This window comes from Mytilus californianus, unplaced genomic scaffold (genome assembly GCF_021869535.1).
Source record: "Mytilus californianus isolate M0D057914Y unplaced genomic scaffold, xbMytCali1.0.p SCAF_6, whole genome shotgun sequence".
Taxonomy (NCBI): domain Eukaryota; kingdom Metazoa; phylum Mollusca; class Bivalvia; order Mytilida; family Mytilidae; genus Mytilus; species Mytilus californianus.
In genome coordinates, this window is record NW_026262712.1 from 23,844,684 (window position 1) to 23,864,704 (window position 20,021).

The 20,021-nt window shown below is 31.6% G+C and overlaps 1 protein-coding gene across 7 annotated transcripts in view; it reads left to right on the top strand.

Moving 5' to 3' along the window:
• The first annotated feature begins 4,215 nt into the window (after nucleotides 1-4,215).
• LOC127706095 (uncharacterized) overlaps nucleotides 4,216-20,021 on the top strand; it is a 29,070-nt gene continuing 13,264 nt past the window's right edge. Inside the window, exons 1-2 of one of the 7 annotated variants that reach the window (XM_052210552.1) lie at nucleotides 4,216-5,077; nucleotides 17,598-18,344. In XM_052210552.1, the coding sequence (XP_052066512.1) occupies nucleotides 4,219-5,077; nucleotides 17,598-17,980 (1,242 nt within the window). In that variant the 5' untranslated portion in view covers nucleotides 4,216-4,218 and the 3' untranslated portion in view covers nucleotides 17,981-18,344. Of the gene's footprint in view, nucleotides 5,078-5,442; nucleotides 5,558-5,673; nucleotides 5,687-7,785; nucleotides 8,503-12,752; nucleotides 17,070-17,597; nucleotides 18,345-20,021 lie in introns of those variants that run through there. The other 6 variants (XM_052210551.1, XR_007984210.1, XR_007984208.1 and 3 more) reach the window with 6 other exon arrangements.

Genomic DNA, 20,021 nt, shown 5'->3' on the forward strand with positions numbered 1-20,021 from the left:
AAACATTAAGTTTATTCTATCACGCAAAATTTTAAAGGTGATCCACAGCAGATATTGTTACAAGCAGATCTATCGAAATATCATTTTATAAAATAAATAATAAGCATATATGGTATGAATACTGAGTAGAAATATCATAACTATCAATTACAAAGGAAACCATGTGATTTTCTACAGCTTTTATTTCAGTGGTTGTTTAAACGTGTTAAGCAAGGATCTTCCTTTCAGTAGATGTAGTAGTTACATGTATAAAGCATTTGAGCTTGTGAATCTCAGTGAAGCTTTAAAGTATTTGTAATCACTTTGCAAGCTGGTAAAAAACTAACCAGTACTTAATTTTTTTTTCAACCTTGACTTCGTCGTTGAACACTGTCTCGTGGAAAATACTTTTGGCGTTAAATAGATAGAAAAGATTTCACGTCAATGATGTTAAAAACAAGTTTAATCCTATATTCAACATTGTCTAAAAAAATTTACACGACATAAGGCCAATGAGTCAGCAACCAAACAACGTCAATATGCCATCACAGACGAATCTATTAAAAACTGTGTCTTGTGCGGTTTTTTTAAATAATCTACAAAACTCTGAACGTTGATATATGGCGTTTTGGTTAGTTTTAAGTTAAGTTTGACATTATGTTTGAAACATTTTTAATAAAATTCCCCTTAAGCAGTGTCCGCAATTTGATCTGGGAAACATACTTATTAGTTGAAATATGCTTTGACTAGCTTTAAGTATCTGCAAGTACTCTTAGATCGGTATTTTGTATCTTTAGTGTTCTTGTTAGTTGTTTTTGTTCTTTGTGTCAATCTGAAGAGTCAAGCTCTTTCCAACTGATTTTTGCAGTCTGGTCTAATGTTGTGCTGTTACACTACTGACCCAGGTTAGGAGTAGGTTTATGCGCGTACTTCCATGTTTAACGCCGCCTCATTCTGTTTGTGTCTGTTCCAAGTCAGGAACCTGTAATTGTAATTTAGTTGTTGTGTTGGTAGCTGTCAATCGTATTTTGATTTTCGTTTATTGGTTTGTTTGTGAATCAAACCGTTGGTTTTTTTCGTTTGAATTGTTTCAAATTTTATTTTGGTTCCTTGTGAAGCTTGTTATACATGTTATACGTAGCTGGTTTTGCTCATCATTAAAGTCCGTTAGTTGACCAATAGTTTCTTTCGTCTGCGTCATGTTGTCTCTGGTTGATATTGTCTCCCTGGCAATCAAACCAATTCTTCTTATTTTTTACATATTTCATATTTTTTTTCTCGGGAGACAAGTTTTACAATACTAGCAGTAAATCAGTAAAAAGGATTTTACCCTGGAACGGTTAACATCAATTACTGGTTTGGCTGCACTATAGCTTCAACCCAATGAATATTGATCAAACCCAAACGACATCTAGAGGACACCAGTCGGTTTTCTACAATTTCATTGCCACATTTCAAGTTCTAAATCCTCCCAAGTCTAAATAAATTGTGGATGAATTCAACAGAGACTATCGAAGATATGTCATCAGCACAAAATTCCTTATTTGAATAGCAAAAATAATCGCAAACATGAATAAACAAAAATTATGATATAACTAAAAACAATGAGCAGGAACAAACTGCTAGATTTTGTTTTTTGAGATTGATTGACTACTGAAACTGTGCGAGAAAAAGTGATAGACAGAGAAAGAAATGTATTAAAAAAACGTAAACACTGTGAGCAGGGTTTCCCCTGGGTCAATTTTCTTTTTCGCCACCTCTTTCGCCAAAACAATACATTTTTTGCTACTTTCAATTAAATTTCGCCAAATTATATTAACATTTTTATTTTAAAATTTTCCTCCTTTCTAACAAAAAAAAAAGTTTGCGGCATTGTTGTCTATAATAATTGTACATATCTATTTTCTAATCTTCATTGTAATAAATAAACACTTCAAAATAATAATAAACATTTACATTTTAATAAAAACTGTAAAATTGCAATATAGATTATGGAATCATTAATTTTTACTTCTGGGAACACGGGATCCACCTTATCGGATACTTCCTGTCTTGTTAAGGAATCAAGACTAAAATGTGAGATTTTTCATACTTTTAAATGTTTTTCTTCATAACAACAGTTTTTTTGTTCTTCACCATCGTTAAAAGGAAAAGTCGAGACGTAAAACTATGCTTCAAACACGTGTGCTAACACGATTGTAAAGTACCCACTTCAAAACAAATATTTCTATCACAGTTGAAAGGATAAAGTTTAAAATCAGAGATTTTTCTTATTTTTGCACAATTTTCGTCATAACCACAGTTTTCTTTTCCGTCCTCTTTAAAAGAAAAAAACAGAGGAGACGTAAAACTACATTGCTACAAACACGTGTGTCATTTCTTTCAAAGCTGTAAAAAAACCCTTAAGTTGACATTAATGTGACGCCAATAAACCACACTATTTCATTAAACAATACAATCAACCCCTTTTTTAATTAGGGCTTGTTGTCGATAGCTATACAATGCAATCAGCTGATTATTGATTTTCTATCAAAATCGTGACGAGTTCAGGGTGAATACCCAGTATTATCTGATCAGGCAAAAAGTCCGAGAATCCCAAAAAAAGTAAACAATATGGACAAAGTCGAAGCATTATATTTCTTTCGCTTTATTCTTTCGCCAATAACAAATTTTAATCGCTACAATTTTTATTTTTTTCGCAACGCCTGATGAAACACGATGCAAAAAAAAGGCTTACCCAAAGAGGTTTGATACATTTCCCTTCAAATTTGTTTCCAGACGTCTTAACATAATGTATATAGTTGAAAACTTAATATTGCCGTTAGATGTCTAAATATATCTTAGTCACTGGGTTGCTGCCTCAATAACGTATACCCAACATCTCTCTTCAGTCATATTGGAATACATGTTACATGTAATCAGATCATAAATGCTGATGGTTGTCTAAAAAGCTTCAGATTTTGACTTTTTTATGTATATTAACCCACAGACTGATTGGAATTTAATTTTTACCTAAAGCGCAGATTATATGGTTTGCAGGTATATCTTTGAAAAATCATCCATTTCGCATATAAATGTCCTTGTATCGACTGCACAAGTTTCATGACATAGGCGTGGGAAATTGTCCGTGTCGAACTTTATGACTTTTAAAAGTGTTATCTAAAAATTAGCTATAGAAATTGAGTAAAGTTGACGTTTCCTAAGATAGGAGACCCTCTTAAACATCTTTAAAATATTACTTATCTGATATGCGTAAAATTAAGGACTTTCTAAGTTATATAAACATTAAGAACGAACAAATCTTTACATTTTCTTTTACAGATTTTTAGACAACATTTATAAATTGTATAGAATTTCTCATTACTTTTCGGTATTAAGTGTATGAACGATTTTCATAATTTTTCAAAATGTTAGGACATGAATATTTATCGATTTTGAATTTTATTTTCATGATTTATTCATGTAAGTGTCAGGATTTAGATAAATACGTTGCACCAATACTGGACAACAGAGGGCACCGCTTGTTGCAATAGTAGATACAACTAACATTAGTTCACATATCGTCCGGTCAATAGAAATGCCATTACGTGAGATAATCAACACCACGATAGAATGCAAAATAAACGAAGAGTTACAAACAGTGAAACAGGACATTGCTACATTACGGATATAAGATTATGGAATCATTAATTTTTACTTCTGGGAACACGGGATCCACCTTATCGGGTACTTCCTGTCTTGTTAAGGAATCAAGACTAAAATGTGAGATTTTTCATACTTTTAAATGTTTTTCTTCATAACAACAGTTTTTTTGTTCTTCACCATCGTTAAAAGGAAAAGTCGAGACGTAAAACTATGCTTCAAACACGTGTGCTAACACGATTGTAAAGTACCCACTTCAAAACAATTATTTCTATCACAGTTGAAAGGATAAAGTTTAAAGTCAGAGATTTTTCTTATTTTTGCACAATTTTCGTCATAACCACAGTTTTCTTTTCCGTCCTCTTTAAAAGAAAAAAACAGAGGAGACGTAAAACTACATTGCTACAAACACGTGTGTCATTTCTTTCGAAGCTGTAAAAAAACCCTTAAGTTGACATTAATGTGACGCCAATAAACCACACTATTTCATTAAACAATACAATCAACCCCTTTTTTAATTAGGGCTTGTTGTCGATAGCTATACAATACAATCAGCTGATTATTGATTTTCTATCAAAATCGTGACAATTTTTCAAAATGTTAGGACATGAATATTTATCGATTTTGAATTTTATTTTCATGATTTATTCATGTAAGTGTCAGAATTTAGATAAATACGTTGCACCAATACTGGACAACAGAGGGGCACCGCTTGTTGCAATAGTAGATACAACTAACATTAGTTCACATATCGTCCGGTCAATAGAAATGCCATTACGTGAGATAATCAACACCACGATAGAATGCAAAATAAACGAAGAGTTACAAACAGTGAAACAGGACATTGCTACATTACGGATAGACACAGAAGAGACATTTTCACATATAATACACGAAAGGAAGAATTTCACAAAGGTTGTCGATACTGTAAATGCAGATCTTGATGAAAAGGTGAAGAATTTTAAACAAAATGTTGACCTCATGAAGTCAGGATTACAACAGACGTTTGACGAACATATTGGAGATAAGAGGAACCAATTTACTGAAGTTAAAGAGGACATTGCGACATTACGAAAAGAAATGGAAGAGAAAATTACTAATGAAATCTTTAAACAAATGAAGAATTTTACTGAGATTTTTAATACTCTGAACAAAGATCTAGATGAAAAAGTGAAGAATTTAAACAACATTGTGGAAATCGTGCAAACAGAATTAAGGGAAACCATACTGTCTGTGAATAACAATGCATCAAATTTAGTAGAGCAACTGGAAACCCATTCCAATAGATTGGATGTGCTCCGTTCAAATATACAAGAGTTAACTGTAAACACCAACGCAATTCAGAGTGGTATGAATAATCTAATGTCTACAGCTAACGTCAAAAATGGAAGGTTAAGAAGTCATGAATCAAGGCTAGACAATTTGAATGCTAAGGTCAATGTTATAAATTCAAGAGGTTAGTTTACAGGCAATACTAAATATGATCGTTTTTTACAATTCATATCAAATCTTTTTCTACAGAAACGGTGTTTAAAATATCACAGGGCAAAGTAATTTTAGTGACCATTGTTTCGTCTCATTTTTACGTATTTTGTATTCCAATAGTATTCATATATCAGATGTAAAATTTCATAATAATTTATCTCTATCTCTCTAAAAAAAAGGATTCTGTAGGGTATTAGTCAGTGGGAAAGAAACCTAACAACCAAAGAAACTAAAAGTAATGATGTAAATGAATATATGAATGTGCTGTGTATTGGATATTAGATGACTTTTAAAATTTTAACGATAACTCAAATGTTATGTTGATGAAGTGCAATTCAGAGTGGTATGAATAATTTAATGTCTACAGCTAACGTCAATGATAGAAGGTTAAGAGTTCATGACTCAGGGTTGGACAATTTAAATTCTAAGGTCAATGTAATAAATTCAAGAGGTAACTTTACATGGCAATATTAAATTGAATCTTTTTTAACGATTCATATCATATCTTTTTCTACAAATACAGTGTTTGAAATATCACAGGGCAAAGTAATTTTAATGGTCTAAGCCATAAATTCAAGAGGTAAATTTACAAGGCAATATGAAAATGAATATTTTTTAAAGATTCATATCAAATCTTTATTTTTTACTAATACAGAGTTGAAATATCGCACGGCAAAGTCATTTTATTTTCACAATTATATTCATGTGTCAGAAGTGAAATTTTATAATCCTTTATCCCTATCTCTATCTCAAAACAATTATTCTATGGGGTATTAGTCAGTGGGAACGAAACCTAACAACCAAAGAAACTTAACGACAATGTTTAGCTGTATATAAATATATTAATGTGCTGTGTGTATTGACATTGGATGATTTTGAAAACTTTTAACGATAACTTAAAATTTTATGTTGATAAAGAGCAAATGCGCCAGAGAGTAAAGGTTTCAGTTCACTTTTACTCATGATTTTTTGCCCTAAAAATCTGTAAATTTTAAATGCGATAATTGTATGAAGACTTTGTGAAAACATACGTTAAAATATTCAATTGTTTCAGTTAAAAAATATTTTCACCCATTACATCATTCGTTATGAAATAATTAATATCATCAATGTAGGTCAATTTCATTAAAAACTGAAATTTTGCATAATTTGGCAGATATTGTAACCGTTTTCTGAAAAATTAACAGTGGCCATACCCCTCGCTTAAAATACTTTTGCTGAAATAAACTTTACATACCATATTCTTTAATTTTCAACAACAATTTCTTTGGGCGAGGGGTGGCGCCATATATGAAATCATGAAAATAGACAAACAAAAAGTTGCAAATTTCTAGAAAATTTGACTAAAATAAAATCTATTACTTTTTCAGGCTAGTATAATAATATGAAAAATAATGCTTTTAGCACTACATTCACATTAAATTTAAACAATTGTAGTTTAAAAAATACACCATTTCTTGGTCGTTTTTTGGGGGTAACTGGTTTTACTCCTTTTATGCATGTGAAATCAAGTTTTCAGTAAGAAAAAAGTAAAATCGCAAAAAAACTGAACTCCGAGGAAAATTCAATCGGAAAGTCCCTAAAAACATTTTGTATGTTGTTTTCTGCTCTTTGGTTGGATTGTTTTTCCTTTGACACATTCCCCGTTTTCATTCTCAATTTTGTTAATTATCAGAAATCTTTTACCCAAAATACTAGTAAATGATTTGATATTTTTGGTTTTAAAAAATAATAATAATTACCATTGTGTTATTTAAGTTAAAACCGCATCAATTATGTAGTTTGACCGTTTTTATTGCGTTATTGCTTTATTCCTTTTGAGTGTTCAAAAATACTAGAAATAACAATTTAAAGCTTAAGGACTGTGACCGATTTTGATTTAAAAAAAATGTATTTTGTAATACTTAATGCTTCATTTCAAAGCTTTGAAAATATAATTCGATATTGGTGATATATGTAACGTAATTGAGAAAAAAGAAATGGCTGTTTATATTGAATTTCAAAACGATATTTTTTCTATTATTTTTTTTATAAACGAGTAGAGCCAGAAACCCCAAAAAACGGCCCTGTTAAGTATTTTTTTTTAAACGTCAGTGGCTTGAGTTTATTTGCTTGCTCTCCTTTGTTTGACATGTGTACTTACAATTCATCAAACTCAGCAAAATGTACAGCTAAATAACATTTTGGTAATATTATTGAAAATTGTGTAGGTATATTATTTAGACTCTCTGATATCCAAATTTAAGTAGGATTCAACAACTTTTATGATTTGACCTTGTAAGCGGAAGAAAATCAGAAATATTTGCCTTACCTCTTTGAACATATACAATAATATACACATGATAACAAAGACATGGTTACGATTTACAATTCCATCTTTAGGTTAAAATCTACAGTATTTATAATAGTGCCAACAGAAATTTTCTTTCCTTCCTTGCAAATGAACTATATTTCATTCAAAACATTCTTTAAGTTTCTTTATGAAAACAAATAAAAACGCAGAACTGGCGTTTAAACTGGCAAATGTTAACAGCAGTCCTTAGCAACAATTGTGTAGGTTGGTGTTTTGTTTAGAGTTGTTATTGTTTTTCTTCGTATAAGTTATAATGAACTACATAACAAAAGATATATCTACTAAATTACAACAGACTTTGATTGTCTTTTATTTCTTATTTTCAGAACGATTACACGTAGTCGCATTCTATGCCTATTTATCTACAAATAGAGTTAATCCTAGCTTTCGTCATACACTGATATACGATGTCGCAAAGACTAATTCTGGAAATGGTTACAATACAGTGACGGGAATCTTTACCGCACCCACAGCTGGTATGTATGTTTTCACATGGGTTACTCGGATGTACGAAGCTGGACATTCTACCGAACTTATGGTTAATAATGCTGTCTTTGGGGCCAGCTATCTTCGAATATTTCATGATCATGATGTTTCCGTGAGTGGAACCGTTGTTACAAAAATCAACAAAGGGGATTCTGTCTTCGTGCGCGTTCATTCGTCAAGAGTTGGTGTTGGTGATATTCTCAGTGAACAATATGGCCGTTCATCATTTGCAGGCTGGCTCCTACACTAAATCAACAATTTAAAACACAGTTCACAACTTCTTTCCTTCAACAACAGTCCTCAAACATATAACACAGACATATGTATAAAACAATGGTTTGGCATCTAAAAGGTTGCGAGAAAACAATTCTGATCCCCAACCTTGTTGAAAACAATTTCATGTCTAATTACAACATTGAACAAAAATATCTCAATATATATTCAGAATCATTATATTTTGATCTCACTCCACATTGGTCCTGGGATAATACCCATGGTCTGATATTGGTCAGTGGGAAACTCCATAGTACTTTTTTTTATTAGATACTTTTTATGGATGTTGTTGTCTCGTTATAATGTTCTCATTTAGCAAGAGGTTGTTCAAAGGTAAAATTATTTCATTAAGGTAACTTTTAGTAATAATTTGGTATTTGTTTAAACTCATGTAGACAATAACATAACATTTCAAAATAATAGTCAAAGAACTACTATAATTTGAGAAATTCAACAGAATGTTTTCCGCCTTTATGGATAAGCTTTAGAGAAAGGTATCGTTGATGAGTTTATCAAACTTTTTTTTAAAAGAATGGTTAATATCATGAATCTAAATAATTATACCCTTGATCCGAAGGAGGATGTTTACTGTTTTACCCTTGTTCATACATCCGTCCGTCGTTTATTTCTTAGAAAATCCGAATCAAGCTTCCTTAAATCTGGAATCAAGCTTGACGTGACCATGCTATACTTTGTGGTCCGTTTCCATATTCACCTGTTTATCGAATTCTTAAATATTCCTACTCATAATAATCATATATAAAACTATGGATCAGTGCATTCAGATATTTGGTATACGGATTTATGTGAGCTTGCTATATACCTAATGATGCATTTTCACTTCCATTCAACTTTTTGTTTATCGAATACTTAAAGCGGGGTAACATTTGGGAGCAAGAACTCAGAGTTCAACTTGCACATGTTTCTTTAACAATATATATTTTTTCAAAAATACAAGACGTACGGTTTCAGCTAACCCAGTTTACACACTCTTTCGTCATTGACGTATCATGAATCCTGGCGCTGTGCTTTAGGTTATATTCATTATACATAATATTATTCGTGTCAATGACCAGTGAAGCCTTTTCAAACTGATTTTAACAGTTCGTTCTTATACGGTGGAGTTACACGGTTGTCACATATTAGCTGTCGTTGTTTACATATCATATTTGTTGTTTGTTTGTTGTTTTTTGCGTAAATCGTGCCGTTGGTTTTTTATTTTCGATTGGATTGTTTTTTTTATTTTGTAATGTCGGATATAGGTCTTGCTCGTCGTTGAAGATCGTGCGGTGACTCATAGTTGCTAATATCTATGTACATGTAATTTGAACTCTGGTTGATAGTTGTATTATAAGGAGAATTGCTGTTTCAATGTGGAAGGTGTAAAAGTCGTATCACTTTACTTTTGTTCTATGCATCCGCATGGGTCGCGATATGGGGTCCTTAATTTATGTATTCCTTAAATTTTAAGATCATTTTTCTTAAAATTTAAAAATAAAGCGTTTTCTGTAAAGTTCTCGTGATTGTACCATTAACTGTTCATTAAATTTGGTGATTCCTTTATTCTGTACATTGTACATTCAAGTAATCAGTATTGTATTACCTTTTTTTTCCATAATTGTTGTTTATACTTTTGCACCTCATTTTTCTCTATTTTTTCTATTTTTTGCTCATTTTTCTCTATTCATTATTTTTATTTGGCCATTTGTCTCTATACTGTAACCCAAATACCTCTCCCCCCCCCACCCCCCACCCCCCCCCCCCCCCCCCCCCCCCCGAAATTCTTTGATGACACATCGAATAAAGCTGCTAAAGTCGATTTTCAGTCAAAGTCAAAAGTCACATTAGCATAATCATTCATTGACAAAAAAAAAGGTGGAAAAAAGTTCTAAATTGAAGTTAAATGATTCAAACGAGATATAAACAGAAAAAGCTCGGTCGATCACAGATGAAAATGATTTAATAAACTATGTAAACCTTTGATGAAAAAAAAGAGTGCATCTTAGAAATCAATCAATGCTCCTTAGAGTTGGAAGCGAAAAAATCAAAGAAGTTATAGTAGTACTACCCAGAAAGAAGCTTAGAGGGCACGGACAGTTAAGCATGCAAAATTGTTCTTTTTAGAGGCACTAAATCAATTCAAAAAGAGTTAAAATTGTTGTCACATAACATTTTGCCGAATTTATTCTTCGTCTTTCATTTAGACTTATTTCTGTTTCCCAAAAAATTACTAGGTTATAATGTTCAACTGCAGAAATTTCCCATAGTAGGCAACAATATTGGTTATATGTCGATTTTGGTGTGTTCGATTGGTGACACTGTGTATGTGTGTTTTTTTGTTTTTTTGGGGGGGGGGGAAGGTTTTATCTTTCTTCTTATTTTAATCAGAAATTTAAACAAAGCATGTAATAGACTTTTTTAGCTTGCGTGATGATTTGAATAAACAGTAATGTATATTTTCATACAAAAATTGCCGAACTGACTAAAAGTGAATAAACTTAATCTCTTATAATCCATGTATTCATAAGTATGACAATAAACGTCTAAAGTATCTTACATACATAAACCACCCATATATCTTAATTAACATGAACCCGTTTTACAGTTGCTCCAGTTTTGTACAAATAAATGATTTATTTATTAAGAAATGCATATTTATACTCGAGGGGTTGAAGCCAAAAAATACAACAATATACAAAATGCACATATATGTTTAGTTACGGTTGAAAACTGATTTTAATTCTTCTATAGATTCATACTTATACCAAAGATATGATATTTAGTCTCTTAGTATCTGAGATTTTAAAGTGGACGTGAAAGTGTAAAGTTTAAGGTATACGAGTGACGTTTTCACAGTAGGAGGCTGTGATACTTTTTAACACAATCCTTGCACAATATTTTACTGTGTAACGTCCAGTGGTAAATTAAATGCAAATGTAGGAATAGCACATGTTCCTGTGACAGGAATATGAGCTATTAATGACAGAAACTTAAACTTGACCATTTAGCTTTATCGTTAATGAAAGTGCAAATAACTAAGTTTCTGTCATTAATAGCTCATATTCCTGACAGAAACTTAAACTTGACCATTTAGCTTTATCGTTAATGAAAGTGCAAATAACTAAGTTCATTTATCAGTAAAATACGGGAAAATTGTTTTTATACTTGTTTTTTGCTCCAGATTCATAAAGTTCCATGAAAATTTAATAAAACTTAATCTAGTAATAGCGAGGAGCGTTTCGTCCATGTCAAGCAAAGGACTATTTACTTGCGAGAAAACGGAATATTATTTGTTATCCGTTTTTTGTGACATAGGAATCGTCAATAGCAAATGCAAGTTTGTATAGAGATTCTACTAAAAACAACGAAATATAGGGAAAATGGTGACAGTAACTACAAATCATATGCTGCAGTGACAATTACTCAACTTAATACGGGCGATATTCTATCTGTGGAAGCTGATATCAATGACATGAATGTGTACAACACATACGATTCAGGATTCACCATTCTTCAGATATACTGATGAAATTGTTAAAGGTTTGTTGAACGTGCAGAGAACAAACAATCTTTTTTATTTCGTTTAGATTTAGGCACCAACCATTCATCAACTGGGGAAACATGAGGTGGTTTTCTTCTTTTCTTTTTGCAGACATTAATGAAAAACCCACCTTTTTAATAACATACACAAGAATTTGTTTTGAATACTCAATGTTGGATTTATTCCCCCCTCCCCTTCCCTTAATTTCAATGGCAACAAACATTTCCCTTTTCACTTTCATTTTGAAACGAAAATAACATATCTAAAACAACCTTGTCTCCCACAGAAGATGAATGCTTGGTGTATTGTAATCCCTAGAGCCATTTGTCGAAGAACAACGAATACTTTTTGAATGTGTATGAACATACAATCGTTTGAAATATTTCTCAAATCGCAAAGGAATGAGTGTGCAAAAGGTAAAGAGGTCAACGGTTGGAACCGTCTTCATTCTCTACTGTATACTATGAAATACTCGTTATATATTTTCCATGTGTTTTCTCTCTATCACTCTTTTTTAATGGTCAAAACTTTGATGAAGTAGTTGCCTCATTATCTTAATAGAAGCTACGTCACTGAAAAACCCTTAAAACTATTTAGTTTTGTTTCAAACTATACAAAGTTAGAGACTTCATGTTTTTTTCCAAATTATACCGAACGCACTGGTCGAACAATATAAGGCAGTTTTATCTTTATCAATGAGTCTAGTTCAACAAAAAGAAATATTGTTAGACAAATCCATAAACTTGTCTATTGAAAATCAATACCGCAAAAAAAAAAAAGGTTTGTGTCATTTCAATTTCTAATAAATTCCTGCAGATATAATAATATTTTCTCAAAGTAAATCTGAATGTTTTTATGATATTTGTTCTAAAATGTATTGAAACTTTTGTACATTTTATGATTTCTTTTACTTTGTTGTAAGCGTTTTTTTAATAACGGATGTCAAGTTGGTTCAATATTCAACATTCAACATTCAACATTCAATTTTTTTTATTTTTTTTCAGCATTCATTTTCAACATTCAACATTCAAAATTTTTTTTATAAAGCTTTTTTTTTCAATTTTCATTTTTTTTTTTCAAACATTCGTTTTCAACATTCAACATTCGATTTTCGATTCTCTAATAAAACAAATTTGACATATTGCTCAGATCAAACTTAATTAAACACAATATATTTCCTGATGTAGATCTATAAATAGATCCTTGGAACCTGGTCAAACAAATTGACACAACAGATGTAATGGATAAAAGTCCTTCAGAAACAAACAAAAAACATTTGGCAGTTTGTTATTTTGAACTAACAAATGCTTCAAATTTAGAGCTACAATTGAATGGGAGAGACTCATATAAGAAAAGTTTAGAAAAATGACATGTCATGTTATATAAAGAAAGGTTTATTAAAATCAAGCTTAACCCAATCACAAGAAGGTTATAGGTTACTAGTAAGTAAACATTTTGAATGTTATTAATCTACAAGAAAATGATAAAAAAAAATAAACTATACTTTTAAATCTTTATCACAATCTGAAGTAAAACAATCTGAATTCTTATACAAAAAAGGTCATTAGAACTAAGGATAAGTATTTAATGAATTATTTCACTGTATGCCGTAATTTTACTGTTTGTGTTATATTTGTTAATTTTTTTTTTCACATGTTTTTTTTTATTTTAATAACCAATGATATTTGAATTTTATATTCTGGGATTTCTCAAGGTGCCTTCTTTGAGGTCTGCACCTACGATAAAATCGCCAAGTTTTCATTCTGTACCCCGCTCTCAAGAATAGAAGATCTTGATGTGTTTAATAATCATTTAGATGGAGCAGGACTGAACATCGGTTTACATTCATAAATTAAATTTAGATACGGGGTTGGATACAAATTTAGTAGACAAGTGTTAGAAACCTTCTGGTGAAATATAGGTTCATATGAATATAGCGTTTCTAAATGCTAAGACATTTATTTTGGTCAAACATTTCTCAAAAGAAAAAAATGCAGAGTCAATATAACACACTATTACAGTAACTGAGTGCTTACTAATCAGACCACGTCTATGTGCTGCTGTAAGTGCCTATACATAGGTCACACAGCTTTCGTATATGAATTTATGGATTGAAGCAGGTTCAACAAAGGTTCAATTCATACAGAGCTTCCGTTTATTGATAAATTTATATGATTATTTTGTAATTGAAAAAAGGAATAGTGTATCAATTCTTGACACAAAATCATTACGTGTACATGATGACATCAAAGCACGGCACCTTTCGATTTTCTTCAACCCAAAGTCAGCATGATGCATTAAACATGGAGCAAACTTTTACCCCACGGAAAGTTAAAAAAAGTTAAAGATGTACCCGTAAATAATATACATATTTTGATCGGTCTTTAAATTTTATAGGCTTCAGATAGTTGTTGAAAAAGTATTTTGCTATCCCCAACTTATTATTTAATATTGATATTTAATAATCGTTGACGAAGAGCGAAATCTTGATTGTAGGCACAAGGTATTAGTCTTCAAAACTGCAGGAGGAATTGTCTATATGAGCTTATATCATCATTATTGATTTTATAGTGTGGGTGCACCAACGGGAACAGAGAGAAAAAAATATTTACATCATCTAAATAATTCTATAGGCATTCAAAAGCTTATTCAATGCACTACTCTTTTGTACACTTACAACACATTTTAATTGGGTCAGTGTACGTGTGCGTTTTTTTTTTTATTGATGATATGTGACGTTTAAGACATAAATGAGCAGGTCTTGCAGTTTCCTTAATTTCTGTTTGTTAAGAAAACTTAGACACGATTTTAGTTTAAGGACTGGTCCTTTTAAAACAATTTGGCTAGTAATATAGGGTGGATATTAGATTTTAGAACATGAAATACTGATATATATTTATACGGACACTGATCGAGGACATTTCTTGTTTCTTGTTTGATTTGAAAAGGCAAAATAGTTGACCAGAGAATAATTAAGACAACACAGGCAATCCACCAATGAAATGATACAGTTCGTATTTATATTCGATCAAAAAAAAAAAAAAAAAAATAAAACAAGAAGTTTTTACATCGATATTTAAAAATAAGCCGATATTGAAAACAGATCCGCACATGAAATGTAACATGATCAAAAGCAAAAGTTAAAAAAAAAAGGAAAAAGAATAAAAAACCTAAAAAAGTTGTTAACTAAGCTAGATATGAAGAAATAACTATCAAGGAGCCAATAGAAAAGAAATGTGGAAGGCTTATTGTGGAACTTGTGAACATATTCAGGAAAAGAAGACTTTTGTATTCAAAAACAATATGATTTTTGACATAAATTGCAATATGGATTTATTCTGCAAAGCTGTTTAAAATTGTTTTCAATTTAATGTGTTTTTAATTACAAAACACATATGCAGAAGTGTGTTGTATAACCACGTCTTTTTTTTAAGGCAAAACATTAAATACGATAATTTGAATTTATTTTTAATATTAAGATGCAGAGAGTGGTCCTCGCCACAATATGTTGTGCCTTGACACGTCGCAGAAAAAAAAAACACTTGACCAAACAACGAAAGTAGAAAGGCTGAAACATTGAGGTTTAATCAATTTCCCTTCAAATTTGTTTACACCTGAGCCATTTTTATGACGTCTTTACATAATGTATGTAGTTGAAGATTTAATATTGATGTCTAGATGTCTATAAATATTATAGTCGTTGGGATGCTGCCTCAATATCGTATACCCAACATCTCTCTTCATTCATACATGTACCAGATCATAAACGCTTATGGTTGTCCAAATAGCTTTAGATTTCGGCTTTTAATGTGTATTAACCCACAGACTAATTGGAATTTAATTTTTATCCAAAACGCAGATTATATTGTTTGCAGGTAATTATTTTTAAAAATCATCCATTTCGCATATGAATGTCCCTGTATCGACTGCACAAGTTTCATGCATAGGCGTGGGAAATTGTCCGTGTCGAACTTTATGACTTTTTAAAGTGTTATCTAAAAATAAAAATTTGAGTAAAGTTGACGTTTCCTGAGAAAGGAGACCCTCTTAAATATCTCAAAATATTACTTATCTGATATTCGTAAAATTAAGGATCGTCTAAGTTATATTAACATTAAGAACGAACAAATCTTTACATTTTCTTTTACAGATTTTTAGGTATGATTTATGAATTCTATAGAATTTCTCATTATTTTTCAGAATTAAGTACATGAACGATTTTCACTATCTTTCAAAATGTTAGGACATAAATATTTATCGATTTTGGATTTTATTTTCATGATTCATTCATGCAAGTGTCAGGATTTAGATAAGTATATTGCACCAATACTGGACAACAGAGGGGCGCCACTAGTTGCAATAGTAGATACAACTAACATCAGTTCACATATTGTCCGGTCAATAGAAATGCCATTACGTGAGATAATCAACACCACGATAGAATGCAAAATAAACGAAGAGTTAGAAACAGTGAAACAGGACATTGCTACATTACGGATAAACACGGAAGAGACATTTTCAGATGAAATATACGAAAGGAAGAATTTCACTAAGATTGTCCATACTGTGAAAGCAGATCTTGATGAAAAGGTGAAGAATTTCACAAAATATGTGGACGTCATGAAGTCAGAATTACAACAGAAGATTGACGAACATATTGGTGATAACAGGGACCAATTTAAGGAAGTTAAACAGAACATTGCGACACTACAGAAAAACACGATAGAGACAATTTCACATGAAATCCTTGGACAAAGGAGGAATATGACAAAGACTATCGATAATGTGAACAAACATCTTGTTGAAAAGATGAAGAACTTCACTAGCAATGTAGTTGTCATGCAGTCAGGCGTACAAAAGAAGATTGACGAACATATTGGAGATAACCAGAATAAATTCACTGAAGTTAAACAGGACATTGTGACACTACGGAAAGAAATCGAGGAGAAAATTAATAATGAAATCCTTCAAAAAATGAAGAATTTTACTACAATCGTCAATACTGTGAACAAAGTGAATGAAAAAGTGAAGATTTAAACAACAATGTGGATATCATGCAATCAGAATTAAGGGAAACCATACTGTCTGTGAATAACAATGCATCAAATTTATCAGACCAACTGGAAACCCATTTCAATAGATTGGATGCGCTCCGTTCAAATATACAAAAGTTAACTGTAAACACCAACGCAATTCAGAGTGGTATGAATGAAGTAAGATCACCTGCTAACGTCAATTATGGAAGGTTAGGAGGTCATGAATCAAGACTAGACGATTTGAATACTAAGGTCAATGCTATTAATTCAAGAGGTTAGTTTACAGGCAATACTAAATTGGACCGTTTTTTACGATTCATATCAAATCTTTTTCTACAGAAACGGTGTTTGAAATATCACAGGGCAAAGTAATTTTATTGACCATTGTTTCGTTTCATGTTCAAATATCAGATGTGAAATTTCATAACAATTTATCTCTGGTAAATTTCATTGAAACCTGATTTTTTGCATAATTTGTAACAGTTTTCTGAAAAAAATTTAACAGTGGCCCTAGCCCTCGCCCACCAATGTTTTTGCTGAAATATTCTTAAAATACCATATTCTCTCATCTTGCAACAAAAATGTCAATGGGCGAGGGGTAGCTCCACATATGAAATCATGAAAATAGATGAAAAAAAAAAATCAATTCTTATATCTGGCTAATACATTTATAAATATGAAGCAGATATCGAAAGTTGGTAGGGCTAAGTATAAATGTATAAATAATAGTTGTCTTTACCTTAATATTTGTAAGTTGCATGTAAAACAAATATCACTATTTAACAATATTATCGCATTTCAGCTTTTCTGTCAGCATGGGTTCCTGATGTAAAAACAATGTCAACTAATGAGATCATACCATTTACGACTATAAATGCACAACATGGCATTAGTAGAGTTTCGTCCATGACAAGCAGAGGAGAATTTACTTGCGAAAAAGCGGGATACTACCTCGTGTCTTTTTTTGTGACGTCGAAATCATTAAAAGCAGAAGCAAAACTGTTAAGAAATTCTGTTAAAATCGCTAGAACTATGAAAAGTGGTGATAGTAACTACGAATCACATGCTGCAACGACAATTACTCAACTTAATACGGGCGATGTTCTATCTGTGAAAGCTGATATTAATGACATGAATGTGTACAACACATTCGATTCAGGATTCACCATTCTTCAGATATACTGATGAAAGAAATATCATCATTTTTCAGAATACACACAACTACTTCTTTTTTTATTCTATTTTGTTTACCATTCATCAATGGGCGAGGAAAAGGGATTTACAAATAAACATTTATTTAAATAACATTCCCGAAGAAGAATTTGCTTTGGAAATTCCATGGAAACAAACGTTTTTACCCTTCCGTTTTGAAACCATTTTTGTTTCAGAAATGTTTAATCAAATAGCATATCTAAAAGAAAATTATGCTCCCACAGAAGAGGACTGGTCGGTTCTAAATAATTCCCAGAGCCATTTGTCGAAGAACTACGAATACTTTTTGAATTTGTATGAAAATACAATCATGTGAAATACTACTCAAATTCATGAATATCTGTAATTCACTAAGATTTTTTTCAAGATATAATACAAAGAATTGTATCCAAATCAATCTCTTTTTCATTAATTTTTAAACACTTTGGATACATTGCGTATTAAAAAATGTCCAGACGTTATAGAACACAAACAGTTTTGGGGTGTTAGAAAATGCATTTTTAATTGTGTATCTACGTAAAATGTTAATAATTCATATCGATGCTATTTTTGAAAGGCTTTTAATGAGTTTTGTTAACAAAATGATAATTTATGGATTTTACACACTTTTTGAAGGTATCCTCATGTTTTGTTCCAGATTGATACCACTTCCAATCCCACAATCTCCAGCCATGTGTCTATCAAATATATATACGGATTGACAGTTTAGACTGAGAGCACATGGTTTGTTTATTAATTGTAGTGGAGCTTTTGGTGGCCACGACGTCGTCAATTATTTGTGAAAAGCTTTATATTCCGCAAGGAAGAAGACCTAGATGCTTCATACCTTGTATGTAGATGCCTTATGTTACGAAGTGTCCGTCTGTCATATTTCCATTATCCTTGACCTAATTTTCAAGGTTCAGCGACTGTTTGAAAAGAATGTGTAGTTTATTTTTGTAATGCGTAATACTCACTTATTATGAGCAATAGGATTACTATATTAGGTATATGGAATCCTTGCAATGTCAGACAGAGTTCACCTGACCTCGACCTCATTTCATAGATCAGTGATAACGATTACGTTTTCGTGGTCATGTCCGTGTCTCAGATACTATATATACTTATCTATATTTGGTGTATGGAATGATTGTGAGGTGTACAAGTCCGACTGGCAGGTTTCGTCTGAATTTGACCTTCAACTTTTTTCATGGTTCATTGGACAATGTTTAGTACATGACCAAACGTACAATGCCCGAATAAATCTGTACAGAATCTGAATGAATAGAACCCCTAAAAACATGTAGTTTTGTTTCAAACTATAACAAAATAGCGACTTAATGTTCTTCATCAATATACTAAACTCTATGATTGAACAACAGTAGTATTATCCATATCAATTTATCTAGTCGGTCAACACGGTCACAGTGTTTCTTTAAACAGAAAATGAATGAATCTTTTCACCTAGATTTGGCAGTGTTTGAACTATTAAGTTATTTTTGTTTCGAGATTTCCTGTAGGTGTGGGTCAGCCTTAAATAAGATTGGCCCTCTATCCTTGAAGCAACGCTGTACGTTAAACGATAACGTTGATCAAACAAGGTCAAAAAGGAAACATTTTGAATATCTTTTAGTAGAATGTAGACGCTGTACACGAGACAGGGGGAGAACAAGAGGCTCTTTTCACAAAACAAGAGGCTCCCAAGAGCCTGAATCGCTCACCTGTATTTTTTTGCTTAAATATTTCATCAATAATTATTTTTGCTTTTTAATATATATTAATGAGTGGCTTAAAAATGCAATTTAAATGTTCTTTGTATCTGTCATATTTTCTTCAAAAGCCAAAAACATGCATTTTACCCATATGTTCCATTATAGCCATATTTTGGCTTTGTTTCTTGACGTACAAGGACATAAAATACAAAAGTTATACTAGATACACTGAAACTCATTAAGCCCAAGTTTGCCTGAAATTGTTTCAGCAGTTTCAAAGGAGAAGATTTTTTTAAAGTAAGGCAAGCAAACTAAATAAACAA